This window comes from Ctenopharyngodon idella, chromosome 18 (genome assembly GCF_019924925.1).
Source record: "Ctenopharyngodon idella isolate HZGC_01 chromosome 18, HZGC01, whole genome shotgun sequence".
NCBI classification, from domain to species: Eukaryota; Metazoa; Chordata; class Actinopteri; order Cypriniformes; family Xenocyprididae; genus Ctenopharyngodon; species Ctenopharyngodon idella.
In genome coordinates this window covers 7,196,191-7,222,319 of record NC_067237.1, presented here as the reverse complement: position 1 = coordinate 7,222,319, position 26,129 = coordinate 7,196,191, and the positions used below count along the sequence as shown (strand labels likewise).

General features: G+C 35.6%; 1 protein-coding gene across 1 annotated transcript in view; it reads right to left on the bottom strand.

The window, feature by feature from the left end:
- Positions 1–3,866: 3,866 nt before the first annotated feature.
- Positions 3,867–26,129, bottom strand: part of rasa2 (RAS p21 protein activator 2) — a 55,339-nt gene continuing 33,076 nt past the window's right edge. Inside the window, exons 12-24 of the mRNA XM_051869612.1 lie at positions 25,683–25,797; positions 25,498–25,572; positions 25,031–25,154; positions 24,716–24,822; positions 24,358–24,444; positions 24,135–24,212; positions 23,306–23,379; positions 23,052–23,158; positions 14,406–14,488; positions 13,990–14,198; positions 13,778–13,881; positions 10,940–11,111; positions 3,867–9,960 (exon numbers count right to left, since the gene is read on the bottom strand). Of these exons, the coding sequence (XP_051725572.1) occupies positions 9,930–9,960; positions 10,940–11,111; positions 13,778–13,881; positions 13,990–14,198; positions 14,406–14,488; positions 23,052–23,158; positions 23,306–23,379; positions 24,135–24,212; positions 24,358–24,444; positions 24,716–24,822; positions 25,031–25,154; positions 25,498–25,572; positions 25,683–25,797 (1,366 nt within the window). The 3' untranslated portion in view covers positions 3,867–9,929. The remainder of the gene's footprint in view (positions 9,961–10,939; positions 11,112–13,777; positions 13,882–13,989; positions 14,199–14,405; positions 14,489–23,051; positions 23,159–23,305; positions 23,380–24,134; positions 24,213–24,357; positions 24,445–24,715; positions 24,823–25,030; positions 25,155–25,497; positions 25,573–25,682; positions 25,798–26,129) is intronic.

Sequence of the window (26,129 nt, the reverse complement as noted above, 5' to 3'; positions counted from 1 at the left end):
TAAAACCATATCATTGATTTACTGAAGTGATGCTGTTACTAATAAAGTGGAACCATATGGTTTTAAAATCAATGAGATTTTCTATTTATCCTCGACAATGTTTGAATGCGACTGATATCACTTGTATTATTCTTGACAGCAAATGTCTGAGATGAAAACGTTTGTACGTGAATGTACAAACAATACTCTGCCGTATGTTTTCATTTGCACTGGAATGCTTCCCAGCCTCTGATAATACACAGTTAATCACAGTTCATGTGAGGAGAAGCAGGAAAACTCAGCACAGAGTTTCCATAGATTGAATGCAGCGGGAAAAGGCCGGACAAGAAATCGAAAGAAATCTGGAGTTTGGAAGGGAGCTTGTGTACATTTCCAGTTCAGTCCAGTGAAATCCACACGCAACCACCATGTGTATTGTAAAGACAATTGCCACAGTTAATATTTTACAGGTTTCTCAGCCTTTTTGTGAGAAACTGAAGACAGTTTTGTGATAATGATCTTGGTCATTGCAATTTAAAACATGCCAAGTTACACATGTGCTTCCTTTTAAACACAAATCAACTGATTTTACAAGCTGTTCTTTCTATGATTAGCCAGCCAGTAATGATATTATTAGTAATAAGAAGGTTTAATAGTTTTCTTCTGTCTTTTCTATAAATTCATCACACAGGAACCCCCATCTGTTCTGTTAGGACCACTATCGTCAAATATGATTGATAATTGCATAGAGTTTGTATTGGCGGTATGGTTCTGTTCTGGGCAAGAACTCCCTGCGCATCCATGCAGCCTAGCATGGATAAGAGCAGGGAGAGCAGCAATAACCCCCCTAGGGTAAACAGAACAGAACCAACATATGCAGATATAATTAATGTCAATAATTTAACATCTACACATATTTCAAGAATTAGTCTGATTCAGGGGAATCATAAGGCCGATCCTAACTGAAGAGAGGACGAGCTGGTGTAATTAGCTCCTGAGAAATGCAATAGCTGCTGATAATACTGAAGAGCTTATATATGAATGCCGTGATAGGCGCCGTATTCCTATAAGTAGACGTAAGTCACCTGGGAGTCAGCTGATGCGAGCTTGACTGACGTGACCTGCCAGAACTGATGCTAACGCTGGATTTCTCCAAACACAATTGGAGAAATATTAATAAATATCCTGATGCTTCCGAGCTTTATAATGGCAGTGAACGGGATCAACGGGTATGAGCTGAAGAAAGTGCATCCATCCACATCCATCCAACATAAACATATTCCACACGGCTCCGGGGGGTTAATAAAAAAAAGGCCTTCTGAAGCGAAGCGTCTGTGTAAAAAAAAATATCCATATTTAACAATTTATGAAGTAAAATATCTAGCTTCCGCCAAACCGCCTTCTGTATTCAACTTACGAAGAAAGTGTAAAACTCTCGCAGTTCAAAACGCTTACTCTACATCCTACGCCTTCCCTATTCAACTTACGGAAAAAACTTAACTGATGTGACGCCAGTTTACACTTTCTCCGTAACTTGAATACGGAAGGCGGTCTGGCGGAAGCCAGATATTTTACTTGTTAAATATGGATTTTTTTCTCACACAAACGCATCGCTTCGCTTCAGAAGGCCATTATTAACCGTGTGGAGTATGTTTATGATGGATGGATGTGGATGGATGCACTTTCTTCAGCTCAAACTCGTTGATGCTTCCTCGCTCACAGCCATTATAAAGCTTGGATGTGTCAGGATACTTATTAATATTTCTCCGATTGTGTTCATCAGAAAGAAGAAAGTCATATACACCTAGGATGGCTTGAGGGTGAGTAAAGCTTGGGGGTAATTTTCATTTGAAAGCGAACTAATACTTTAACCCTCATAACCGATTTCTGGTTACAGCCTGTATAGTCCGGGTCAAATTGACCCTAATTAGATTCAATACAATTCCCCAAAAATCACACTATGAAAAAAAAACATACAATCAGGTAGAAATAATTAACATCTAGTGAAAAAGTTTGGTACTGCGCACAAAAAACTTACTGAAAGTTCTTTTTTTTGAGATATCAACCTAAAATTTGGCACATAACTAGTTCAGATATTTAGCTTTGATTTTCTTGAGGTTTTAGAGTTGAATATGTTTTGTAAAATATATATTTTATATAAAATATAAAAATATATTTTTTATATATATTTTACATTTTCATAAACGTAAACTTCTAGAACTATTTTTATACTTTACTTTTGCAACTTTTTTACTTCTACAATAATCTGTGAAGTGTTGCCTTTAAAAGATACCAAACTTAAAGGGTTAATAAAGGTGAAAATAATGTCATTTATTACTCACCCTCATGTCGAATCAGTGACTCGGATCTCCTATCAAACGGCTAAACTGCTGAAATCACGTGACTTTGGCCCTCCGAGTCACTGATTCGATTCGTAAAGCTCCAAAGCAGTGTTTTGAAATCGGTCCATCACTATATTGTTGAAAAGTCGTTATTTTGTTTTTTTGGCGCACAAAAATATTCTCGTTGCTTTATAATATTAAGGTAGAACTACTGAACTCGCATGAACTGTTTTAAATATGTTTTCAGTACCTTCATGGATCTTGAGAGGAAATGTCATTGCTGTGAATGCAGGCCTCACTGAGCCATCGGATTTAATCAAAAATATCTTAATTTGTGTTTCGAAGATGAACGAAGGTCTTACAGGTGTAGAACGACATGAGGGTGAGTAATTAATGACATTATTTTCATTTTTGGGTGAACTAACCCTTTGTGCTCTGAAGTATTCAAGTTCAACAAAGAAGTGTTTTGTATTTTGAGTGTGTACAGTTGGTCAAACTGACCCACGAACAGCAAGATCGTATAAAATTTTTGTATGTACATTTCACAACACATCAGCGTGTTGAAATTTTGCATGCGTGTTCATGATCCTAAATGAGAAAAAGTCACAAAATTTCAAGAAACAACAACAACAACAACAACAAAAAAACATAGGTTTAATTGTATTTCTGTAAGATTGAAGAAATAATTGATAGCTAATTTTTTTTTTTATCATATGTGGCTGACAAAATATTTTTCTGTGTTGAAATAAGTGGGGGAAAGCTCCTTTTTTAGCTTCATAGAGTAGTTCAAAAACTAAAATAACAAAATATATCCAAGAAATTTTATTATTTTGGGTCTGTACACTGTAAAAAATATTTTTTTTAATGATTTATCACAACATTTTTTCTTTCGTCAAATCAACTTAGATAATTAATGTAGTTCAGCTAACATAATATTTTGAGTTTTTGTTGATTAAACCAATCACCTTCATTGTATTAACTCAAATTTTTAATTTCAATGAACTAAAAATTAAGGGAACCAGGTTACTTACTTTTTTAAGTTACACCAACAATTCTTTTTTACAGTGTACAGTTGCCTTAGAGCATTAAAATATGCAGGTCAAATTGACCTGTGAACATCACGAACGTAACAGTAATTTTGTGTGTATCAAAACACATCAGTGTGTTGAAATTTTGCATGCATGTTCATGACCCTAAATGAGAAAAAGTCACAAAATTTCAAGAAAAAACATAGGTTAACTGATATTTCCATCAACTCAAAAATCAAAATGGGTCAATTGACCCGCAACAGTACATAAGGGTTAATTGATAATATAAATAACCATATGTCTCCTAATGTTCTTTATCACATACTACTATTCACTGTCTACAGTGTAACAGCTGATTCTAATTTAATTTAAAGTTATTACAGCATAAGTGAACGATTACATTAATAGTGTGTCACAACACCTCAACGTGGTATTGATCCGAACTGTGAAAATGATTGTACTTAAATATAATTTGTGGTGTGGAACCACTGATGTAACACACACACACACAACAGAATCACACAAACAATATATTTATTGCAAATTAATTCCACAGAACTAATAACAGAGGAATTATGTGAGCTTGTATTCTGAAAATAATGGTATAAAAACATTTAAATAACAAAATGAAGCAAACATGTCCAGTACAATTAGTAATACATTGGAAGAAGAATGGGAATCGGGTAGACAAAAAAAAAAAAAGTGGTCAAATTTGTGCAAATATTTATAGCAGTTTTACAGACCTACATTATTGATCTAAAAATAAAATAATTTAAGAAATGCATTATTTAAACTATAAGGTTTTCAAAAGGGCAACTTGCAGACCCAGTTACGCCAACAAGGTGGAATTCGAGAACAAACATCATCATAACAGGAGCACATAATCGTTTGAAACGTTTTTATGATATGGTGGTGATTGTAGATTCGTACCGATATACATTCGAGACTCCAAGAAAAAGAAAAATGACATTGTCTGCATTGTTCTATCGACTCAAAAATAAGTGCTAAATTGGGAATGTTAAAGAATAATCTTTAATCTGGGGTCTTAAGGGCTGCTGGATTCTGGTTGTAATGGTTACTATATGTTTACACATGATGAAAATATGCCCAGTTCAGAGAATTACGCCAATATACAGAAACCACTAAATTCGATCCGACAAGTATGATGAATGGAGGAGGTCTGCGGTATCACCACAATGCTAAGCAAGCCCACGTGGCTCTTTGCTCGCCACAGTTATGAAGTGAGGATGATCAGTACCACATTTCTACTGAAGCTCACTGGAGCCTCAGAGTACCAGATGAACAACCGTGTACCATGACAACATTCAGTTCACAGTGTGCTACGAACATCTACACATCCCACATGAGAAAAGATAAAAACACACAAATTTGTCAAATCTGATCGATCAAATACAAATATATGTTCTGACACCATAACAGAAGGTGAATGTTGCATAATTGATTGTGCTGAAACGGCAAACTGTGTTCCAGGCCTCTTTATCAATGATCAATACAATCTTTCAGCTTTCAAAATTCATGATTACAAAAATATATATCTGTTTGAGAGGCACGTCACTAAAAATTCATCAACATAGACTGATATCTTGTAGTTTTACTTGTGTTTTGACCAACCCAATCTCACGGGAAAACATAACTGTTTTACAAGGTGGCGATTTCGTATGAATCTGTATGATGTGAACAGCACAAAAATGTTTGATTATTAGAAAAAAGTAAGCTAACCCCCACCCCTAAATATAATCGTCACTGGGGCGTAAGCAGATCGTATGAAAACGTACAAATGAGACTGTATGAATTCATACGAATTAGCCACCAATTCGCCAAAATGTAAAATAGTTACTAATTGCCATAAGATTGTGTTAAAAGTAGAGTTTGTTAAGAATGGAATGTTCTGACAACTAAAAACCCTAATATGGAGTTAATATGGAGGTATTTTTTTTTGATATGCCAAAGTCAAAGAAAGCAACATTTGCTGGCTCCTGTGTTCCCCAGTGATTTATTTTCACATTTCCCTCTATCATATTGCAAAGGTGTCTTTTTAAAAGAACACATAATGATCATGCTAAGTACACTTTAATTTGATGCCACATTCTAACAGGTCAGGTTACCTAGATCAGTGGTTCTACAAGTGGGTTTGCTTCATGACCCAGAGTTTACATTGGACACCAACTGGTGACCCAACGCAGTACCAAAATTGTGTATCGTTCAAAATTGTTCAAAATGTTCTCAGCAGCCAATAATTCTTTAGTTTAATAGTTTAATTCAATAAAACTTTGTGGTTTCCACAAACCATGTCCTCATTGCAACCTGTATTTAATGTTTATGTGAGTTTTTTTTCTCAACCTATGCTGGCATCTGCCTGATTTGGCTAGCTTTTATCAAGTGACAGATGTCAACAACTAAAGATATGAGAAGCATTTTCTCCCCCCTTTTAAAGGGTCACGTATTCATATCCGGACCAGGGAGAGCCTTTTCTGGACATAATTCACCTTCTCCACTGCTCCAAACATGAACCAGCACCGTTTAGGCCTACTATACACTGTATCATTTTTTTTAATCCTTTGTGATAATTTTCCTTGTCAGATCGTACAATGTGACCTTAAAGAAGGTAGATTGTGTAACATGTACAGTGTTTCATGTCGGACTGTATGATGAACTGTAGCAAAGACATCTGATCACAGATTCAATACTAAAGCCAGTCGCACACTGGAAAAAAAGACGCTACGCCACAGTATTGAACTCCAGATGCGTCGTTCTGTACTCGCGTTCTTAAAGGGTTAGTTCACCCAAAAATGAAATTTCTGTCATTAATTACTCACCCTCATGTCGTTCTACACCCATAAGACCTTCATTCTTTTTCAGAACACAAATTAAGATATTTTTGATGAAATCTGAGAGGTATATGACTCGTCCACAGACAGCTTTCAAGGTCCAGAAAGGTACTAAAGATATTGTTAAAACAGTCGACATGACTGCAGTGGTTCAACCTTAATGTTATGAAGCGACGAGAATACTTTTTGTGTGCAAAAACAAAACAAAAATAACGACTTTGTTCAACAATCTCTTCTCTTCCCTGTCATTATCCTTACGCAGTTGATGCAGTAAGCACATTGAAGGCTTCCGTGTTTATGCCTGAACGGCAGCTCAGTATTGGCCAAAGCTGATCACATGAGCAGCACGACGCATGCGTGTGATGCTGATGCAGGAGCCGGCCAATAATGAGTCGGTGTTCTGACGTAGAACCTGGAAAAAACAAAAGTATGGAAATAGTATTCTCGTCGTTTATAAAATTAATGTTGAACCACTGCAGTCATGTCGACTTTTTTAACAATGTCTTTAGTACCTTGAAAGTGGTGGTCACATTGCTGTCTGTGGACAAGTCAGATACCTCTCAGATTTCTTCAAAAATATCTTAATTTATGTTCCGAAGATAAACGAAGATCTTACAGGTTTGGACCAACATGAGGGTGAGTAATTAATGACAGAATATCCATTTTTGGGTGAACTAACTCTTTAACTTCAAGGCGGTAGTCGACACTGTGAATCTAATCACCATACAGATAAAAGTTGATGTTTTAAATTTGGAATTTGAAGAAAAAAGAAGCTAATTTCTCTATATTAAGCATAGACCTTATTCAAACCACAAAAAGTGTATTTACTTATTACTAAAAAACGTACAATGCATAATCTTCCTGTCTAAGGTGAAGTCAGTATGTGTATTAATGGTTTGGGTCAAATGTAACGTAACGTAATGCACAACTATGTGAGTGCCGATTGTGGCATGAAAGGATTTTGAACAGTCTCTGGAGTCATAGCTTGGCACTGCTGGTAGAAAACGGTGTATTCTAAATTCATCAGTCCTATAGAGTGCTGCAGATATGGTGTTTTTTGTAGGTCAAAACCCAGAAATGAGTTAGCATTTTAGCACTTCCGGTTCCATCATCCTGAAGACAATGTTTTTTTAATGGGTTTTTGGTTAGATCCCTGAAATAAGGTCTGTGGTTAACACAAGCTCAAGATATTAACATAAAAAGTCACGTTTTACTTTACAACATAAAATACATCAGTAATGCCTCCTTGTAATTTTTTTTTAAAAAGCTTTTACTTATCTTGAAAAAGGTGGCTGCTAACAAGTTGCTAAATGGGACTAAAGAGGTTGTGATTTAAACCATTAAACCTTATCAACCGAACAGGTAAACTCTCTAGTCCGCTTTTGTTTATAATTACACTCTTGCAAACTATTATAACTCAAACGTTCAGGGAAATTGTTTTTTTAAATAAAGACTGAAAAGATGTTGGAAGCTTAATGATAATGATGTTGAAGTCATTTGACAGTGGTATTCTTCGTTTATAGCCTCCGTTTAGCTGCCGAATGTATTTAGGCTTCAAAATTCATTAAAGTTATGTTAATTTGTGAAGATTATCATGATGAACAAAATCAAATGTGTAAGAATCATAAACTTTTGTTGGTCACAGAGCTCATTTTCTGCAATAATCCAAAAGCCAATGGAAAAATCCTATTGGGTTTTTGTCAAGGGAACCTACAGTACGATAATAAACGATCTCAGAAATTGGTCTCAGAAGGCAATATTGTGGCCTAAATCGCATACTGTGCACTGGGCTAAATTCAATACATGTGATGCCATTGAACTGATCTAACAGTTTGATCATGAACACAGATCTGTAATGCTCATTAAAGTGAGGATATTGTGAATGATAAGAGGGTTTGGAAGATAATTACATACCATTTGTTTTATTTCATGGGGTATTAGCTTTTATGTTTAAAAGTTTAGCTTATTTACCAGTTGAGAACCACTGATCTTGACTAGATGCAAAACACAAGTATACCAAGCAGAACATAACAGTCTCCAATGTTACAGAAAAGACACACAAAAACCCTTCCGTACAGTTAAAATTGGGGTAATTTTATAAAAACACGAATGTGTAGACCTGTAATAATCAGTAGGTGGAAGTCATCCGGAAATGACATGACAATCCCACCACAAAAATAGACACAACTGTGACACCACAAACATGATACTGGAGATTGTCGATCAGAATTTATACCAAACAATCTATGTTTCTAGCTCTGTTCGAAACCCTAGTGAGCTTCCTTGATGTTTACCCTGGCAGTTAACATTTTTGCGCATCACACAAATATTCCAGTTCCAATAGACTTTGCTAAGCTTAACAGTTCAAAACTCACAAAAAATATTCATACAAATTTCCCAATATGGGTGTGTGCTAAGTATATGGAACTATTTGAACAATACTTTTTAGTATGGTACATTTACAATCAATATTTCTCTCAAGTGCGATCTTGGATTGATTTTTTCCCCCACCAAGTTAGTTGCAGTGCATTATGGCACTGCATTCTCTGCAAATGAGGAAGCAATTCTATAATTTCATTTTGCTGCCCAAGTTTTAGAATAGATTGTAATTTGAGCACGTCTGTGCTGTCTTCGTAGGCAGCTCACTAGGTTTTGGAACAGAGCTTATGACATCATACTATAAAATATTGTCATTGTGTGGGGGGAAGTTACAAAGATCGATTGAATAAAATTTTCTTTATGTTTATCAAATGCATGAGGCTCCCAAAACGTATATCCATGAAATATAGATATCCATTTTCCTTTTTTTTTTTTTTTTTTTTTTTTTAAAGTTCTGTAATTATAAAACAACATGTATACCATTTTCAAGTCATGAAAACCTACAAAACAACATCTTTGGCGTAAGAAAAATAGCTAGTAAAAATCTACAGGATATGAACGTTATCTACAGAACATTACACAAGAGCTGATCATGTAACTGATCAATATCAGGAAAAAAAGGTTGATACCACGTATCTAAAACAATCTCATCTGGAATATTCCAAATATCTAAAGTGCTTCTGCATTAGTCCCTAATTCATACATAAGTGTGGGATTGTAAGTACCTCCACTGAATTTATAAGGCAGATTAATTCTATCCACTACAGATAGAAAACCATGCACACACTCAAAGGGATGGACTGAGAGGGATGAAACTACAAGAATAAAGAACAATGAAGATTCCCTTTGACATGGTTATTTAACTCAGACGACCAGTAGTCTGAAAAAACTGACGGTTTACAAAGAAAAATGTGAAGGATGAGTTTTCATTTTTAGCAGCTATAATTTCTCAGACCAACTCTTGGTGTCTGGACTTTCACAGCCTGTTTAGGAATGAATAAGAGGTGATTGGAATCTTTTCTTACTGTGCGGACTGGCGATTGAGGTTACTAAACGATGTTAAAAATTTATATAAAACTGAGACCGGACAGGCACACAGAGAAAAGAGCTAGATTTTTCCAATGATAGCAACTCACGGACACGCCACTCGACTCTTGACTGGCCAAATTCTTCCAAGTACACTGTAACTCCAGATCAGGCAATTGCTGGAGAGGTTAGACTCAAGTCACGTGTGGAATGGCAGCGCTTCTCTGAGCATTATCAGAGTGCTTTCATGCTCCTATATGTTGACAAACACAGCGCCCTCTGCTTGTGTGGCTGTGTCAGTACCACCTGGTCCCGCAGTCACAACGTTACGCTGTCTTTCCAACTATAGGATTCTCGCTAAAAAAGAAAGAATTTCAAATGAGTTTACTGCACGTAAGATTTTGTTTAATTAGCTCTTGAAGAAGATGGGAATTTTCATAAAAAGTCTTCAAGGATGATTAAAAACTGCTAAATTCATTTGAGAAATCTATTTTACATTAAAGGGTTAGTTCACCCCAAAATGAAAATAATGTCATTAATTACTCACCCTCATGCCGTTCTACACCTGTAAGACCTTCATTCATCTTCGGAACACAAATTAAGATATTTTTGATTAAATCCGATGGCTCAGTGAGGCCTGCATTTACAGCAATGACATTTCCTCTCTCAAGATCCATAAAGGTACTAAAAACACATTTAAAACAGTTCATGCAAGTTCAGTGGTTGTACCTTAATATTATAAAGCGACGAGAATACTTTTTGTTTGCCAAAAAAAAACAAAATAATCAACAATATAGTGATGGGCCGATTTCAAAACACTGCTTCGGAGCTTCACGAATCGAATCAGTGACTCAGATCTCCTATCAAACGGCTAAACTGCTGAAATCACATGACTTTGGCGCTCCGAGTCACTGATTCGATTTGCAAAGCTCCGAAGCAGTGTTTTGAAATCGGCCCATCACTATATTGTTGAAAAGTCGTTATTTTGTTTTTTTGGTGCACAAAAATATTCTCATCGCTTTATAATATTAAGATAGTACTACTAAACTTGCATGAACTGTTTTAAATGTGTTTTTAGTACCTTTATGGATTTTGAGAGAGGAAATGTCATTGCTGTGAATGCAGGCCTCACTGAGCCATCGGATTTAATCAAAAATATCTTAATTTGTGTTCCGAAGATGAATGAAGGTCTTACGGGTGTGAAACGACATGAGGGTGAGTAATAAATGACATTATTTTCATTTTTTGGTGAACTAACCCTTTAAGATATATTGTAATAAACATTTTCCACTTTTGTATAAAAATGTGAAGTCTTCATTAATTTTGTGTGTCTTACATAGTGCCTGGTTCATCGGTTAGTGCCCCCTTTAAGTCATGATGAGCCTGCAGTTCATCCAGTACTTCTCCGAGCTCTTTAATGGTACGGAAGGTCTCTTTAGGGTCCTGTATAGTGAAGGCTGAACACTCCTCCTGCTGCCCAAGATACACTGACATGCCAGCACAGGCATCTGTAGACACACACACACACAAATAACACATTTTGTTTTTGAGGTCTCCTATAACAGGTTTACATGAATCAAAGGTCAAAAAACGCTTACATTTTCTCATAATATACATAGCACATCACCATATTTTTTCAATGATTCTCAAACGACTCGTATGATGCTTCAGCTTCTCTAAATCCCTCCTTTCCGCGAGCCTGCTCTGCTCTGATTGGCCACACGGCCCAGTCTGTTGTGAATGGTCTACCGCTTACACCGTGTGCAGAAACACACGCCCATTACTATAACTGATTCAGCTCAGCGGAGCTCAGCGATTGTACACACTGTAAAAAAACAAAAAACGATGGCGTTGATTTTACCATATCAATCTGAGCGCGAGTCCGATGATGAAACATTGGAAGAACTAGTTATTCAACCTGAAACTCCATCGCAAGAACGACTTGAGCAGGACGTTTCTCAGTGATATGCTACTCAGTTTGACTCAGTATATTATGATATGTTGCAACTGTAATTCCTTTACATCAGCATCAACAAGTGTATGTCCATCAACAAACCGATGTGTATATTTGTAATTTATTGCGGTGCACATATGGGAACTGTATCAATAATAGTGCTAACGTTAGCCAAGCACTAACGTGAATGACTGATGTAACATTAAAGTTTGTAAAACAAATCTTGCGCCATTCTTTATCATTACTCAGAGTAGTAAGAATGACAGAATCTGCATTAACGGACACAATTTTAGTTAATAGTGGGCAGCTGATTAGCAGAAGTATTTCAGTAAGACAGTGATATCATGAGTTAGCCTGTTAGCTGGAGACCTAGAACAATATACTACTCTATGTATTTTGAACACCCAGTAGAAAATATATACATCAATAATACTTACAGGCTGTTATTCTGAGGAGCAAGTTGGTCCAAATAAAGTGGCTATTGTCCTATCTTTAATGGTGTTTTGTAAATCCCATTTAGACCTCACAGAGATTTAGGAAGCAATCATGAAAATGATATTCTGCTGTTGTATCGCTGAGGTAATTTCAACCACTATCTCTTCACATCCTCATCCTTTGGGAGTGTTTACAAAGAGAATTTGCTTTTGCCGAGCAGAAAACAGCATCTTCTCGACATGTATACAACACGAACCAGCTACAGTGTTTGAGGGAGAGTCAAAGTAGACGTTGTTCGCGGGAGGCCAATGAAGAACATAGGCAGGTATTAGGCAAATGTGTTACTTTGTGACGTGTGGCCATCACGGAAGTGGGATTCGGATTCCTAATGACTCGTTTAGGCTGTTCAGAGTTGATTCTTTCTTTTGAGAGACAATAACTTTATCGTGCACATTCGGCTTCACAACTTTGCAGATTGTTTATATTCTCACAGACAGCTATTTACATTACACACTGCATGAAAGGTAATATTCGAAAAAGCATAATAGGGCACTTTAATGAATATAAATTTTTCTGTTCATTTTTCATCATTTAAAGTGCTCCTATTGTGCTTTTTGCTTTGATATTACCTTTCATGTAGTGTGTAATAAAACTGTTTGTGAATGTAAATGGTCTGCAAAGTTTCATCGATGGAGTTATTGTCTCCCAAAATAAAGAACTGATTCTGAACTGCCTGAAACAAGCCATCAGTAATTCCAGTCTTAGTTCCTGCTCAAACCTAGGTAGGTTTATAAAAAACTTGCATAATGCCAGCCTATGGTCTTCATTGGTTGTAGCTGAAGCCTGGAAGAGTTTGGTTTGTATTGTCAACATGTCAAGAAAACGCTGTTTTCTGGGCTGCGAAAGCAAATCTATTTTGCATGCCTCGGGCTCCAACTGATACGGTAAAAACGACACCATTGTTACTGTTCGTATCACTGTCTAAACAAGTGCTGTGGAAGAGTCCAGAGCTGAAATTCAGACAAAATTTGTTTCCGACACGTGCTGTAAGCGGTAGACAAACTGGACCATTAGACTAATCAGAGCAGAGTAGTCTCTCGGAAAGGAGGGGTTTAGAGAGACGAATCCTTTACTGAACTGTTTCAGACAGTGTGAGAAAAGAGGTGATGCTGCAACGTATATTATGAGAAAACTAATGATTTTTGACCCTGGGTGCATGTAAACTTATTGAAGGAGGCATCCAAAACAAAATTAGGAACCTTTGAAAAAGCATAATAGGGGCACTTTAACTTTTTTTAGATTTTGTAGACAAATACAAACTATTTTTCATGAATATCTTATTAAAGAAAGTATTATTATTTTTTTAATGGCTGAATATGACCAAATAATAAAAGGAGAACAGCCATCAAGTGGGAACACAAGATTGTTTTGATTTGTTTAACTTTTTTTGGTCATTTTGGTATTCCTATGCCAATGGACTTGACCTCCATTTAAAAAGCTGGAAAATAGTAGTAATGAAAAATGACAAGCTGTGTTCAAACATTTGACTGGCACTTCTGAACTTAATACTGAGAAGGATCATGCATGCAATATCCTGGGTTGATTTAAATGATTGGTCATTATTTCACAGGTCGATATTTTTTACTTACTAGCATTGGTTACATCAATAGACAATAAAAGTTTAGTAGTGGAGAAAGTATATTTTGATGAAATATTATGAAAACATACAGTACACAGTGTATTAATAAAGCAAATGATTTCATATTGTTTTTAGACAATACACACCCTCCATCTTCTGTAGTCTGGAACGGTTTGAGGAGAAGAAGGAGAAGATTCGTTCTGTTTCTCTGTCACAGTCGATGTCCAGTTGAATATTAGCCAACAATGTCCTATAAGACGGAGTCAGACATGAAAAATGGGAATGTGTACATGTTTGCAGCTTTACACATAAAGCAATAAAATGCAAATGTTTTAATAAGATTAATAAGATGTCTTACGCAGTGCAGGGTTTGCAGCCCGGGGCGTTCTCATTGGGTTCCTTACAGCATAACCAGGATCCACTCACGTAAGCGGATGGGTGAAACGTGCTGAGCCGGCCCGGGTTACAGCGGCTGACCTGACTCAGCACCTCAATCCAGCTGTTAGTCTCTACACAGTTACCCGCCTGCACGTAAAGAGGCTTCTCTGAGTGGATTACCTGAAACATCTGCGAAACAAAACACGGTAGAGGGGGATGTTACATATACACTACAGGTCAAAAATTTGGATGTTTTAATGTTTTTAAAAGAGGTAGTTTATGCTCATCAAGGCTGCATTTATCTTAACAGTAATATTGTGAAATATTATTATAATTCAAATATAATTTATTCCTGTGATGGCCACGCTATACCTGCTGAACAACTGAACTACTCACGTTTTTGCGGTTAAAGGCACTTTCTTCCAGTTTCTCAACACCGAGGACGTTTTTCACAGGAATGACGCACAGTGCTTCTTTCCCTGGACACAAACACAAAGACACGTTTATTAAATAGTGAATTATAATAAATCAATGAACTTTGCCATTTTTATCACTTTTGTAGGGACATTGATGAATAATATGCATCATGAAATAAATTTGAAATAAATGCAAATACAGAGCCCAGACCTCTGTATGTAGACACAAATCAACATCTGGGGACTGCAGTTCAGACACGGACACTAAATCTCACATGATATTCTGTAACGACCCGTGACTCGGTCCAGTCGGGCCGAGCCCGTGGAGCTGATAGCACACCAACTTGCTCCGCCAACACAAACACACAGCTGTTTCTCATGCACATTCTGCACGTTTGATAAATTCCTATTTTCATCTCCTCCACTGACGTGCAACATTTTGACCACAGAACAGCCAAAGTACACAGATGCTTGAGAACTAGAGCTGCACATGCCACACCGGCCCATCTTTTTAATGCATCTTCTTCCTGAACGCTTATTAGGTGTGTACTGCCACTAGCTGGTTGGCTGTCTTTTCCTGTTACTCTGTACTGAAAAAATCCTATTCCTAATCAGTATGTTGTCTTTCCAGTTAAAACATCTTAATTATCCTTAAAATAAGTTAAATGGCGATATGATTACACTTTATTTTAAGGTGAAATTGTTACAGTGTAATTACATATTTAAGTACTTAAGATTAGGTTAAGATTAGGGTTAGGGTTTGGTTTAGGGTTAATATGCAGCATTTACTGTTATTGCTAAGGGACATGTAAGATATGTCACAACGCATGTCACCTTAAAATAAAGTGTTACCGGAGATATTCTGTTTCTGAATGCTGATTAGCCAATACTGAATTCCAGCCTTGCTAAATACATAAAGTAAATGATTAAAACACCAGTTCACCAACTACTGTTTATATCACTGCATAGAGACCAACTATTAACCTTTAATATATCAGGGGTTAAATCTTAATGAAACTGGAACATATTTTAGGATGTTTTGAAAAAAGTTTTCAAAAAGGTCCAAACAACTCTGGACCTCATTGACTTTCAAAAACGACACTGAAACATTCTTCTAAATATCTTATTTGTGTTCTGAAAAAGAAGGGGTTTAAAAGACAATATTCAGTAATATTTTCCATTTAACTGCACTGACACTTTCAAGTGAGAAGAAAAGGTATTGCTTGCTTGGGCACTTTCCTATTGAGAATGGGCAACAAATTTCTATCTGGATACTTTAGATCGAAATTTGTTCCCCATTCTCAATGGGAAAGTGCCCATGCAACATCGCTCAACAGCATTGCCCGGACACATTGCTCAAAAAGTTGCCCCGTGTATCACCACCTTAACAGTTTTTGCAGCTGAATTGAATTTCTTTTGTTGAATTTGAGAAATGATCAATTTTACAACACTCTTTATTAATGTGACTACTACAATCTGTATTATATAAAGCATTATATAAAAAAAATGTGACTTGACTTGATTTGACTTCCGTAGAATAAAGAGAATAAATTCATACTGGTTTGGAATGACACAAGGGTGAGTAAATGGTGACAGAATTTTCATTTTTGGGTGAACTATTCCTTAAATTAAATTCTAATGACTCACCTTTTCACTAAAATAACATTTTATTATATAGTAAACATTTGAGAACTGCAATGCCAAAAACAAGCATGTGAAAACACCCTGCTGCGAGTCGTGCCTAACAACTCTTTAACTCACATTTACATAAATCATTTGCCCGATAATTAAAATAGCAAGTTATTACACATTATTATGAATATATTTTGCCTTGTTTCAATGGCAGATATTTTTACTTGTTCACTAAACATTTTAACTTCTCAGTTTCTAACAGCCATTTTTGCAGCATTTTAAACAACAGCACCACAAACACATGGTTTTTAGCTTCCTACCATGAAAGGGCAAAGAGTCACGTTTGGTGGTGTGACAGTTAACAGTGACAGCAAAATATCCTATGTTGTTATATTTAGTTGCTTAAAGTATAGTAGCAGAAAACTCTGCTACTTTGGGACAAAATTGTCCCCAGAAGTGGTCAAAATCCTCTCTTTGAGGACATTGGGGTAAAAATGATTCTTAACTAACTTAAATAATATTTTTAATCTATGGTATGCCTGCAATTTTATATCAAGGTAAATGAGTGTGTAAGTAGCTCAAACTCTTTTTCTTTATTTATTATTAGTATTTTTTTTAATTAATGCTAATCACTGTAGACGTGTCTTTCCGCCCTTTAAAGTGCTGCAGGGTCTGAACTCTGTATCAGTAGGCCTGTTAAACCACTTTCTCAGAATTCACTCTTGTAAAAAGATTAAACAAAAAGGTAAAAATAAAATCAAGGGAGACTGGTTGTTGCAATCCCACCACCCCAGACTAAAACTACACTAGGAATTCTCATCAGTACAAAGAAAAAAGAAGAGCACGGGCTGCCCTGTTGAGTCTTGATTCATCCCAAGGTTTCTTCCTCATCTTGTACGGATTTACAAGTCCACATTTAATTGCTTTGGTACCACTTTCACAAGCAATTATTAGTAATAATCGCTCAACAGGTCATCAAAAGTGCATGTTGGTACAATACACAAATTCACCGAGTATATTTCAAAATGCTATTACTATTAAACCTTTTTCATTACATTTGCCTAACATTTAATCCAACTGATCTTAATTGATCATTTGGTACATACAACTGGTTTGCAATTTCTGAAATGTATTCTACAGTATAAGCGATTTATCTCAGACGATTAACGACATGTGAAAACAGAAATAGAGAGCAACCTTGGTAGAGAGAGACTGCCAAGTTACTGTAACTCACCCTTTATTTGAAAAGGTCAACTGTATTACTGTAACATGCAGCAACAAGCCTTGTGAAAAAGAAGTGTGCTTAACTGTATTAATTGTGCACTTGTAGTATACTTCTAATCGTAAACTACCACTTTGATGCTTCAAAAAGTTCATAAAGACATTGTAAAACTAATCCATATGAACTGAGCAGTTTAGTCCAAATTTTCTGAAAAGACACGATCACTTTATATGATGAACAGATTTAATTTAAGCTTTTATTCACATATAAGCATTGATCAGCGACCATAAACAGAAGCTTAAACGTACTTGCTTGATGCATGAGAACAAACCTTATTGGTTCTCGCATCTTCTTTTAACAGCAGCTTCTGTTAACCACAACTGATGTGTGAGTTGATGAATGTTTATATATGAATCAACCGACTGATCAACCGATTCGGAGTCTAAGCATGTTTGTTAGATGATAAAACATTTTAGAATCTTGATTTCCTTTCCAGTGAGATTTCTAATCGTTAAAGGGGGTCAGGTTGAGTTTAGCCAGTGGAGAACACAGAGTATAACATCCTCGACAGTCCCAGATCTGATATCTAGAGGACAGTTACAAATGAAAGGTGAATGTCTACAGAGGACAGTCCATCATTTAGTCCAGATGCTCAGCGGGCTTGACTCTAGAAGATGACCCTCCATTGATCAAATGAGAGGAAATGAAATCACGAGTTATTAGAGAGTTATTAGTCTCCCTCTTTTAACTGTGATGTGGGAAGATCCGGTCAAATGGCACTGTCTACTAAAAATGCAAGCATCCCAACCAATACTCCCTGATCCTGAGGTGAATTTCAAGCTCATGTTCCAAGAATAAATTTCAGAGTATTCCTGCAGCAAAGCGGTGATTCACACAGTGGCCACTAATTTTCACTTTTCCTTAAGTTTAAAAGTCTGTTTTCCTCAAGTTTACATGGGTGTCCTAGCAGAAGAGCCATTTTGTCACAATACTTAAGTGTTGGGTCCGAGTTCACCTTTGTCGAGTCTGAGTCAAGTCCAAGCCCTTAACCAATCAAGTCCGAGTCCAAAAGGGGCAGAGTTGGACTTAAGTCCGAGTCCGGCCGAGTCCAGAAAGGTTTAAATGGTTTGAAATTGCAATTGACCTTTCGCAAAGACATACATCATACACCCGCTATATTGTTAAATCTATCCAATTTTCCATATCAACAGAAAAATATACCGGGATAACCTTGTTTCTCTTGAGATTCCCCTGCTTCAGATCGGTCATAGTCAATTATATGCTAATGCCCGCCGGCACGTTGAAATGATTGGTTACAAGGTAGTTTGTGATGTCACAAACACCAGCAATGTCAAACTGTGTTTTTGAAACTGTCTTTAGATCACTGCAGTTTTAAAGAGAAAATATTCAGCAATGGTGTTGACTTATGAATTTGCACATGGTATAAATATATAAACAACATTAAAAACCTGATTTTCACCAAAGGGGGAGTTTAAAGCATGAGTTAAACATGCATGAACATCAGAACTGCGGAAAGACGTCAATACACACCATTTTTAAAGTTCAAGTCCAGCAATGTTAATCTTCTATCTCACCTGTCTGGTTTGTTTGTTGGACAAAAATGGCAGACATTTGCATTATGATTGGTCAGATTGCCTGTCAATCAAACTCTAGGTCAATTGTAAACTGAACACTGAGCTCTGAAATATTTTAACCTTTACAAAATGATTGCAATAGTTGCTGCAAATTCCGAGTTCATTCAAAATTGGACTCGAGTCTGAGTTTTCATGTTTTCTGTCTGGATATTTTGTTATCTAATGCATTTTAAGTGTGACTTTGGTGTCCAAATGCTTTTTGGATTCACTATATGGACATAGAGTCACTAGAAAACAAGGTGTTCTTGTGCTGTTACCAGCAACAACTGTTACATCCACAATACTTTGCAAATATCACTCAGAAAATCCCTTTATTGGTCAAATTAGGATAATAGTTTGTTGTTACTTAAAATGAGCTAGGAAAAGTCATATATCCCAACATCAAACAAAACTAATGAATGAACATTATAACACTTGCCATGTGTGTGAAATCAAATGAGAAACATGCTTTCTGTCAGAGTAACTCCCAGCACAAGTGCTTAAATTATATGATAAATTACACAATTACTTATTAAAAGCAGGGAGGAAAAAACCTGCAAACGAGATAATAATCACAAGGATTGTTCCGTGTAAATGTGACCCAGTTGTGTCCAAACTCTACTGGATATAGACACACCACATGACAATGACAATGTTTCCATCCAAAGTTATGAATTTAACTTATGCGCAATTGGAATATTGCATAAAACATTAGTGAATAAAGCACCATTTCCATCCCATGTGATCAAGAGAACAAAATCATCACTTTCTGGGAAAATGACGCAAAATATCTGTCATAAAAATGAAAGTTGTTGCAACCAGGGCTCTTTTTTTCCAACATCATAAATAGGGTTGCAAAATCCGGGAATTTTCAAAGCTGGAAACTTTCCATGGGAATTAACGGGAATTAATGGGAATAAACAGGGAATTTGCGACATTGCAGGTTAGCCGTTAACAGGGTACTTAAATGTAGTTGAAAAAAACATCTTGCAGCATAATTTTGGTTAAAACAATCAGATTTAATGCAATTTCAGTTGATTTTTTACCCTGCACATTCCTCAATCACATTCACACAGCACACGACTTACTGCAGGTCTATTGAGGCCACACCCCCTGCATGCACTGTGCATTCCCCCAGTCCATAAAATGCACATTTGATCAAAAATAGAGAAAAAAACAGTAGTATTGTGAAATTTAACTACAATTTAAAATAATGGTTTTCTATTTTAATATACATTAAAATATAATTTATTTCTGTGATGCAAAGCTGAATTTTCAGCATCATTACTCCAGTCTTCAGTGTCACATGATCCTTCAGAAATCATTCTAATATGCTGATTTGATACTCAATTATCAATGCTGGAAACAGTTGTGCTGCTTAATAACCTGTGATACTTTTTTCAGGATTTTTGATGAATACAAATTTAAAGAACAGCATTTATTTAAAATAGAAATCTTTTGTAACAATATACTACTGTTCAAAATTTTGAGGTCAGTAATTTTTTTCTTTCTTTTTTTTAAAGAAATTAATACTTTTATTCAGCAAGGATGTGTGAAATTGATAAAAAGTTATATTAAAGTGATATTGTTGGAAAAGATTTCTATTTTGAATAAATTCTGTTCTTTTTAACTTTTTATTCATCAGTGAATCATGAAAAAAGTATTACAAGTTCCAAAAAAATATTAAGCAGCACAACTGTTTCCAACATTGATAATAACTGAGTATCAAATCAGCATATTAGAATGATTTCTGAAGGATCATGTGACACTGAAATAAATAACACATAACAATTGCTGCAAAAAACTATATTTATTTTATATATTTACTAAATTAGAATTAATTGAATGTGAAAAATAAATAACTGTTATTTCATGTTATGACCAAACAAAATGTTTATATTTATGTTTTTATATGATACATTTTATATAAATATTATAAATTTATATAAATTTCCCAAAATTTCCAATTAATTCCCATAAATTCCCATAAATTCCTGTTAAGTTTCCAAATTGGAATATTTCCAAAATTCCCCAGGTTAAGTTCCCGTGGAAAGTTTCCAGAAATTTACCGGAAACGTTCCGCCCCTTTGCAACCCTAATCACAAATAACTTGCGCCTCTGAGAGTTCAGATGAAATGCAATAAACGCTGCCATGTTATCTTGTGGTAAATGTATTCTATCGTGGTTTATGTGCATGTCTTCTTATCAGAATTTTTTTACATAAAAACTTGGTGTTTCATCCAGCATTTTTTGTATGCGATATTCCAGTAGGTGTAATCCCAGTAAAAATAGGTGGATGGAAACATAACTAATGTAATACTTAGGGTAAGTTTGTTCAGGTTTCCCATAAAAAAGACAACAACAGTAACCCAGCTTTGCTGACAGTCCAGCAGGAAACAAAAGAAGGTCAAGCCACCATGCTGGCTCCTTCTGAGATGATCACACCAAATTATGTTTATTATTACAACAGCGGTAAACGTGTTATAATGCGGGGACAACAAGATTTGCAGTTGGTGACCTTGAAATTCACATTACACCATGGGAATTGACAGCTCTTTTTTACAGGATAGATCACTCAAAGGAAATGTGGGAATTACGGTTAATATGCTATGAAGCTGATCAACAAAAGTGTTAGGACTGGATGATGCATTATGTAGTATATTTACCTACATATACTATATCGGTCTGTTGGCGGTGCAAAGTTAAACAACATTGTGAATATTTCCTGTTCCATATGTCATGACTCATGACTCATAAGTATGAGTGTTAACAGATTTAAGGTATTTGTAATAGTGTCCTCATTCAAACCTCAATAACAAAAATGCTGATAGAGATGGGAAGTTTGAATCATTTCTGCAAATCCTGTCTTTTGAACTACCCATTTCAGTGAATCGTTTCAAAACAGAGATTCATCATCTCTCAAAAATGTTCACAGAACCTGCTGTGTGGAATTTTACATGCTTTAAAATGTTGTCATACAGGATACAGCACCGTTCAAAAATGTGGGCTGTAAAAAAAAATGTAAGATTTTAAATCTTTTTTTAAAGCCTCTTAGGTTCACCAAGGCTGCATTTATTAGGGGGAAAAAAAACAGTAATATTGTGAAATATTATACAAATTTAAAATAACTGTTTTCTGTTTTAATATATTTTAAAATGTCATTTTTATTCCTTTTGATTGTAAAACTGAATTTTCAGCATCATTACTCCAGTCTTCAGTTTCATGATCCTTCAGAAATCACTCTAATATGCTGATTTACTTTTTAATATCATTACACAGCAAATTTATAAATTTAATATCCTCCTTTTTATCATATAAGTTTGAAACCTAGTTCCCCTTATATCCAGAATCTACTGACAGCCTTGTTGATGCATAATGCAGATGTTTTCCAATTATTTTTAAAAATATATATATATATATATTGTGTAAAATAAGTATTTATTAATTTGAGGAATTTTTACATCTCACTGATTTTAACTAATTCATTAAATTATATCACATCCTTTATATCATCATTATATATGCTATTTTCGGTCCGAATCGCAATCCAGTCGAATGTGTTTTCAACTACCTCTGGAAGTTGTTGAAAGTGGACAAGCTCAAAACTTTTCAGACCCTGTATTTAGACCTGTATTTAGCGTCATCCACTTGTGATCCGATCGACCAAAACACATCTTAATACCAGGTGTAAACAGGGAATAATTTAAAATATTCACAATGTTACAAATTACTGGTGGACATGCACATTTTCAGTACTCACAACCCTACACATTGCTAAATACATGATATCCACTGACACCAGTGAACACAAGTACACACCCATGACATAAAGCTGACAGCATAAATCAAAAAAGGGAAACAGAAAGTTTCACATCCAGAGCTGGCTGGCCACACTACATGAACAGGAGCTACACAAACAAGAATGAGAAAATGAGGACAAACTAAAAAAAAACAGGGATACTTCTCATGTTATTTTGAACTCCATTACCATATAAAAACTTCCAACAAAAACAAGTGTCTGGACACCCAAATTTTCGAGCTGAACTGGATGACTGCCCACAAACAGAAAGTTCTTTGGATCACGGACCAAACTGGTCTTCAGGGGAACAGATTATCATCATCAGCCGGGATCACTCACCTTTCTGCTTGTGATAGGACAGCTCTTGATTGGTCACTCGTAACCAGCGTTTCTTAAAGTTCTTCTTTCCTATTCGCTTTCTGCCCTGGGCCCGCTTATGTACCTCTCTGTTAAAAATCACACATACACACTTGTTAGGTTTCCTGGAAACAATGTGGTAAAAGTCACCCAAACTGACCTGTACTTATTTGAGCTACTAATGGTTCTAATCAATTAATCAGACTGTTCTGAGAACTGTGGCGTCTTTTACTCACCCCTCCTTTAACACAAAGGAGTCTTCCACTCCACTGGACTCCTTACTTACATTAGAGGAGATCTCATCTAAGAACTAATGCAAAAAGATAACAGCAGAGAAATTATACATGAAAATGAAGCTTAAGCTGAACACAGAAAATGTTTTATAATAAATGCACATAATACATTCACATTGAGGGCTGGGCAATGGCAGCTTCTTCACGACATGATACACATTACAATACCGCACTGAGAAATGAGTTTATGCTCATATTTAACACTGCTTCTTCATTAGTTGAACTGTGGAAAATTAAGTAACTTCACATTTAATCAAATACTGTATCTATTGATGGATCAATGGCATATAAGTGTGTCTGCAATAAACAATAATCTTTTAAAACGCACATCAAGTACTATCAAGCACTATCAAGAAAGATCAAATTTAATGACTCTACAAATATAACCTCAACTAACCTTGGTCAAACTGATATTTTAAGAGACTTATTGACCTTTAAACACAATTATGAGTGGTTCCAAAGGTTTTAAAAAAAAAAAAAAAAAAAAATACTAAAAAGATTGTGCACAAATACTTTTGTTTTCTTTTCAAGAATAATTCATTACGATATCAGGACAGTTGTTTAACCCTGACATTTTTTAGTTTATGCCCCCTAAAAACATAAAATTTGAATTTAATTCAGAAATTAAATACATGCTCATCACAGAAAGTGTATTCAAAGCACTGTATTTATGAAGTGCATTTTAAGTAAAAGAATTAAAATATAACGAAATATGGTACAGCCCTATGTACATCTATGAGACCTCAAAAAATGGTTTGTTAGAAATACTTACCTTTTTAACTTTCTCTATACATTCATCTTCTTGGAATAACTTGAAGAAATCATACATATAGGTTTCTTTAAAGCTAGACTGGAAAAAAAACCACACACACACACAAAAACAAGAACAGGAATTTAAAAATATGTAAACAAATTCCGGTTTGGCCCAAAGTCTAGGGGAAATCTTTTGAAAAGTTAGTTCCTTCAGCACACCGTATGACTAATAGCTGACATACCAGTTTGTTCTTGGAAAGGCTGCCCCAGCTGCCCAGAGACTGGATGGTTTTAGAGATAAGAGTAAGTGTGCGGGAAATTTCGGGGTCCTGGGATAGAGAAAGAGGAAGACAGGTGATTCTCCCAACTCGTCTTTTACCCAAAATACATTTACTAGTAATTATTTTTTGCTCTTTTGAGTAAACACATGTATTTTTGTCTCATAGCATTCTCAGAAAAGATTAGAGTGTCTCAATGGGTCTTTCCTGGCATGAATAAATTAGTCACATGCTAAAAAGGAAGTAAATCATGTTTGTTACAACTAGGTAGTTGTTTTAGCTGTGGTGTGACGTGACGTGACTGTTTTTGTTGCACACTCACAGGATGATGGGATCTCAGCTGGAAGGTGTGTGGAGAGAGAACAGCCACCGCAAAGAACCTCAAAAATATGAAACTACTGACCGCTGAGTACTGCACATGAGGATCCGCTGTGGTGAGACAGAAAGATATTATTAGTCATGACTGAGTTTCTGGCTCCTCCTAGTGGTGATTCAACACAGTCTTACAGGAATGCATGCAGAAGCTTCAGTGTGAGGTCATAAATATTTACAAAACTGAAACACTGAAACATTCCAGAACAAAATGAGTGGACCCTGCAGAAGCAAATGAGAACGAAAGTGTGTCTGTGTGCTTCACCTGGAAAGCGTTTAGATGCGAGCTGTCTGAGTGACCTGAAGACGTCACACATGAGGGGAGGACAACTGGAGCTGGACTGTGTTATAGATGCAAAAACCTTCTGCACATAACCCTGAAGATTCTCCTAAAAACACACAAACAGATGCACGTGAGATTAGAAAAAATACTGAGGGCACAGTTTTTATCAAATTTCTGAGTCATCAGAATTTATTACATCTAACCTGTCAAAATTTCAGGTTACATCAATATCAACTTATATAAAGCTAGGCTTAGAAATACATATTAAATACTATATCAGATGGTATAAACACAGGAAGTCAGTACAGGGACATTTTTACCCCTACATTTTGAATTTAGGGTCTTTTTTGGTGCCTTTTTTGCCCAGAGTATCTCCTCAATGTCTGACCACTGTCAAATTAAGTACAAAAATTCAAAAAGAAACCAAACAATAAAAAAAAAAACCTCACCTTGTTGACCTCCACATTATCGCCTTCTTTCAGTTTGACAGGATCAATCTCACAGGTTTTATTTGATTCAAAGATCTGTAAAGCAGAATGAAAACATCAAACAATTTTAAACAGTGTAGGTCTGAGTTAACAACTGTAAAACAATTTTCAATGCATCAATAAACATGTCCGGTTAACATAAAAACCTCATTGAGAACAGGTTTGAGAGTGACAGTCAAGTAACTTCGGCCCACAATCTTCATCATGTCATCTATGCAGCGGGTGGCCAGAGAATTCCCTCTGAATATTGTGTTGGCCTCTCTACACAGGGAGACCGAGGATATTTTAGAGGACAAAGAAATAGTTTTTCTAACCTAGACACACTTGGGGTCAAAAAAACAAAACAAAACAACTATATGCACACTGACAAATGAAAAAAAAAAAAAAATTTACAAAACCAAAACTATATTGATATTAACAAAACAAAAAACTAAACAAATATTATCAACAAAAAACTACATGCATACTGACAAATTAAAAAAATTAAATATTAACAAAACAAAAAAAAAACAAATATTACCAAAGCAAAAAACAAAAACTATATGCATATTACCAAAACAAAAACAAAACAAATATTAACAAAACAAAACATT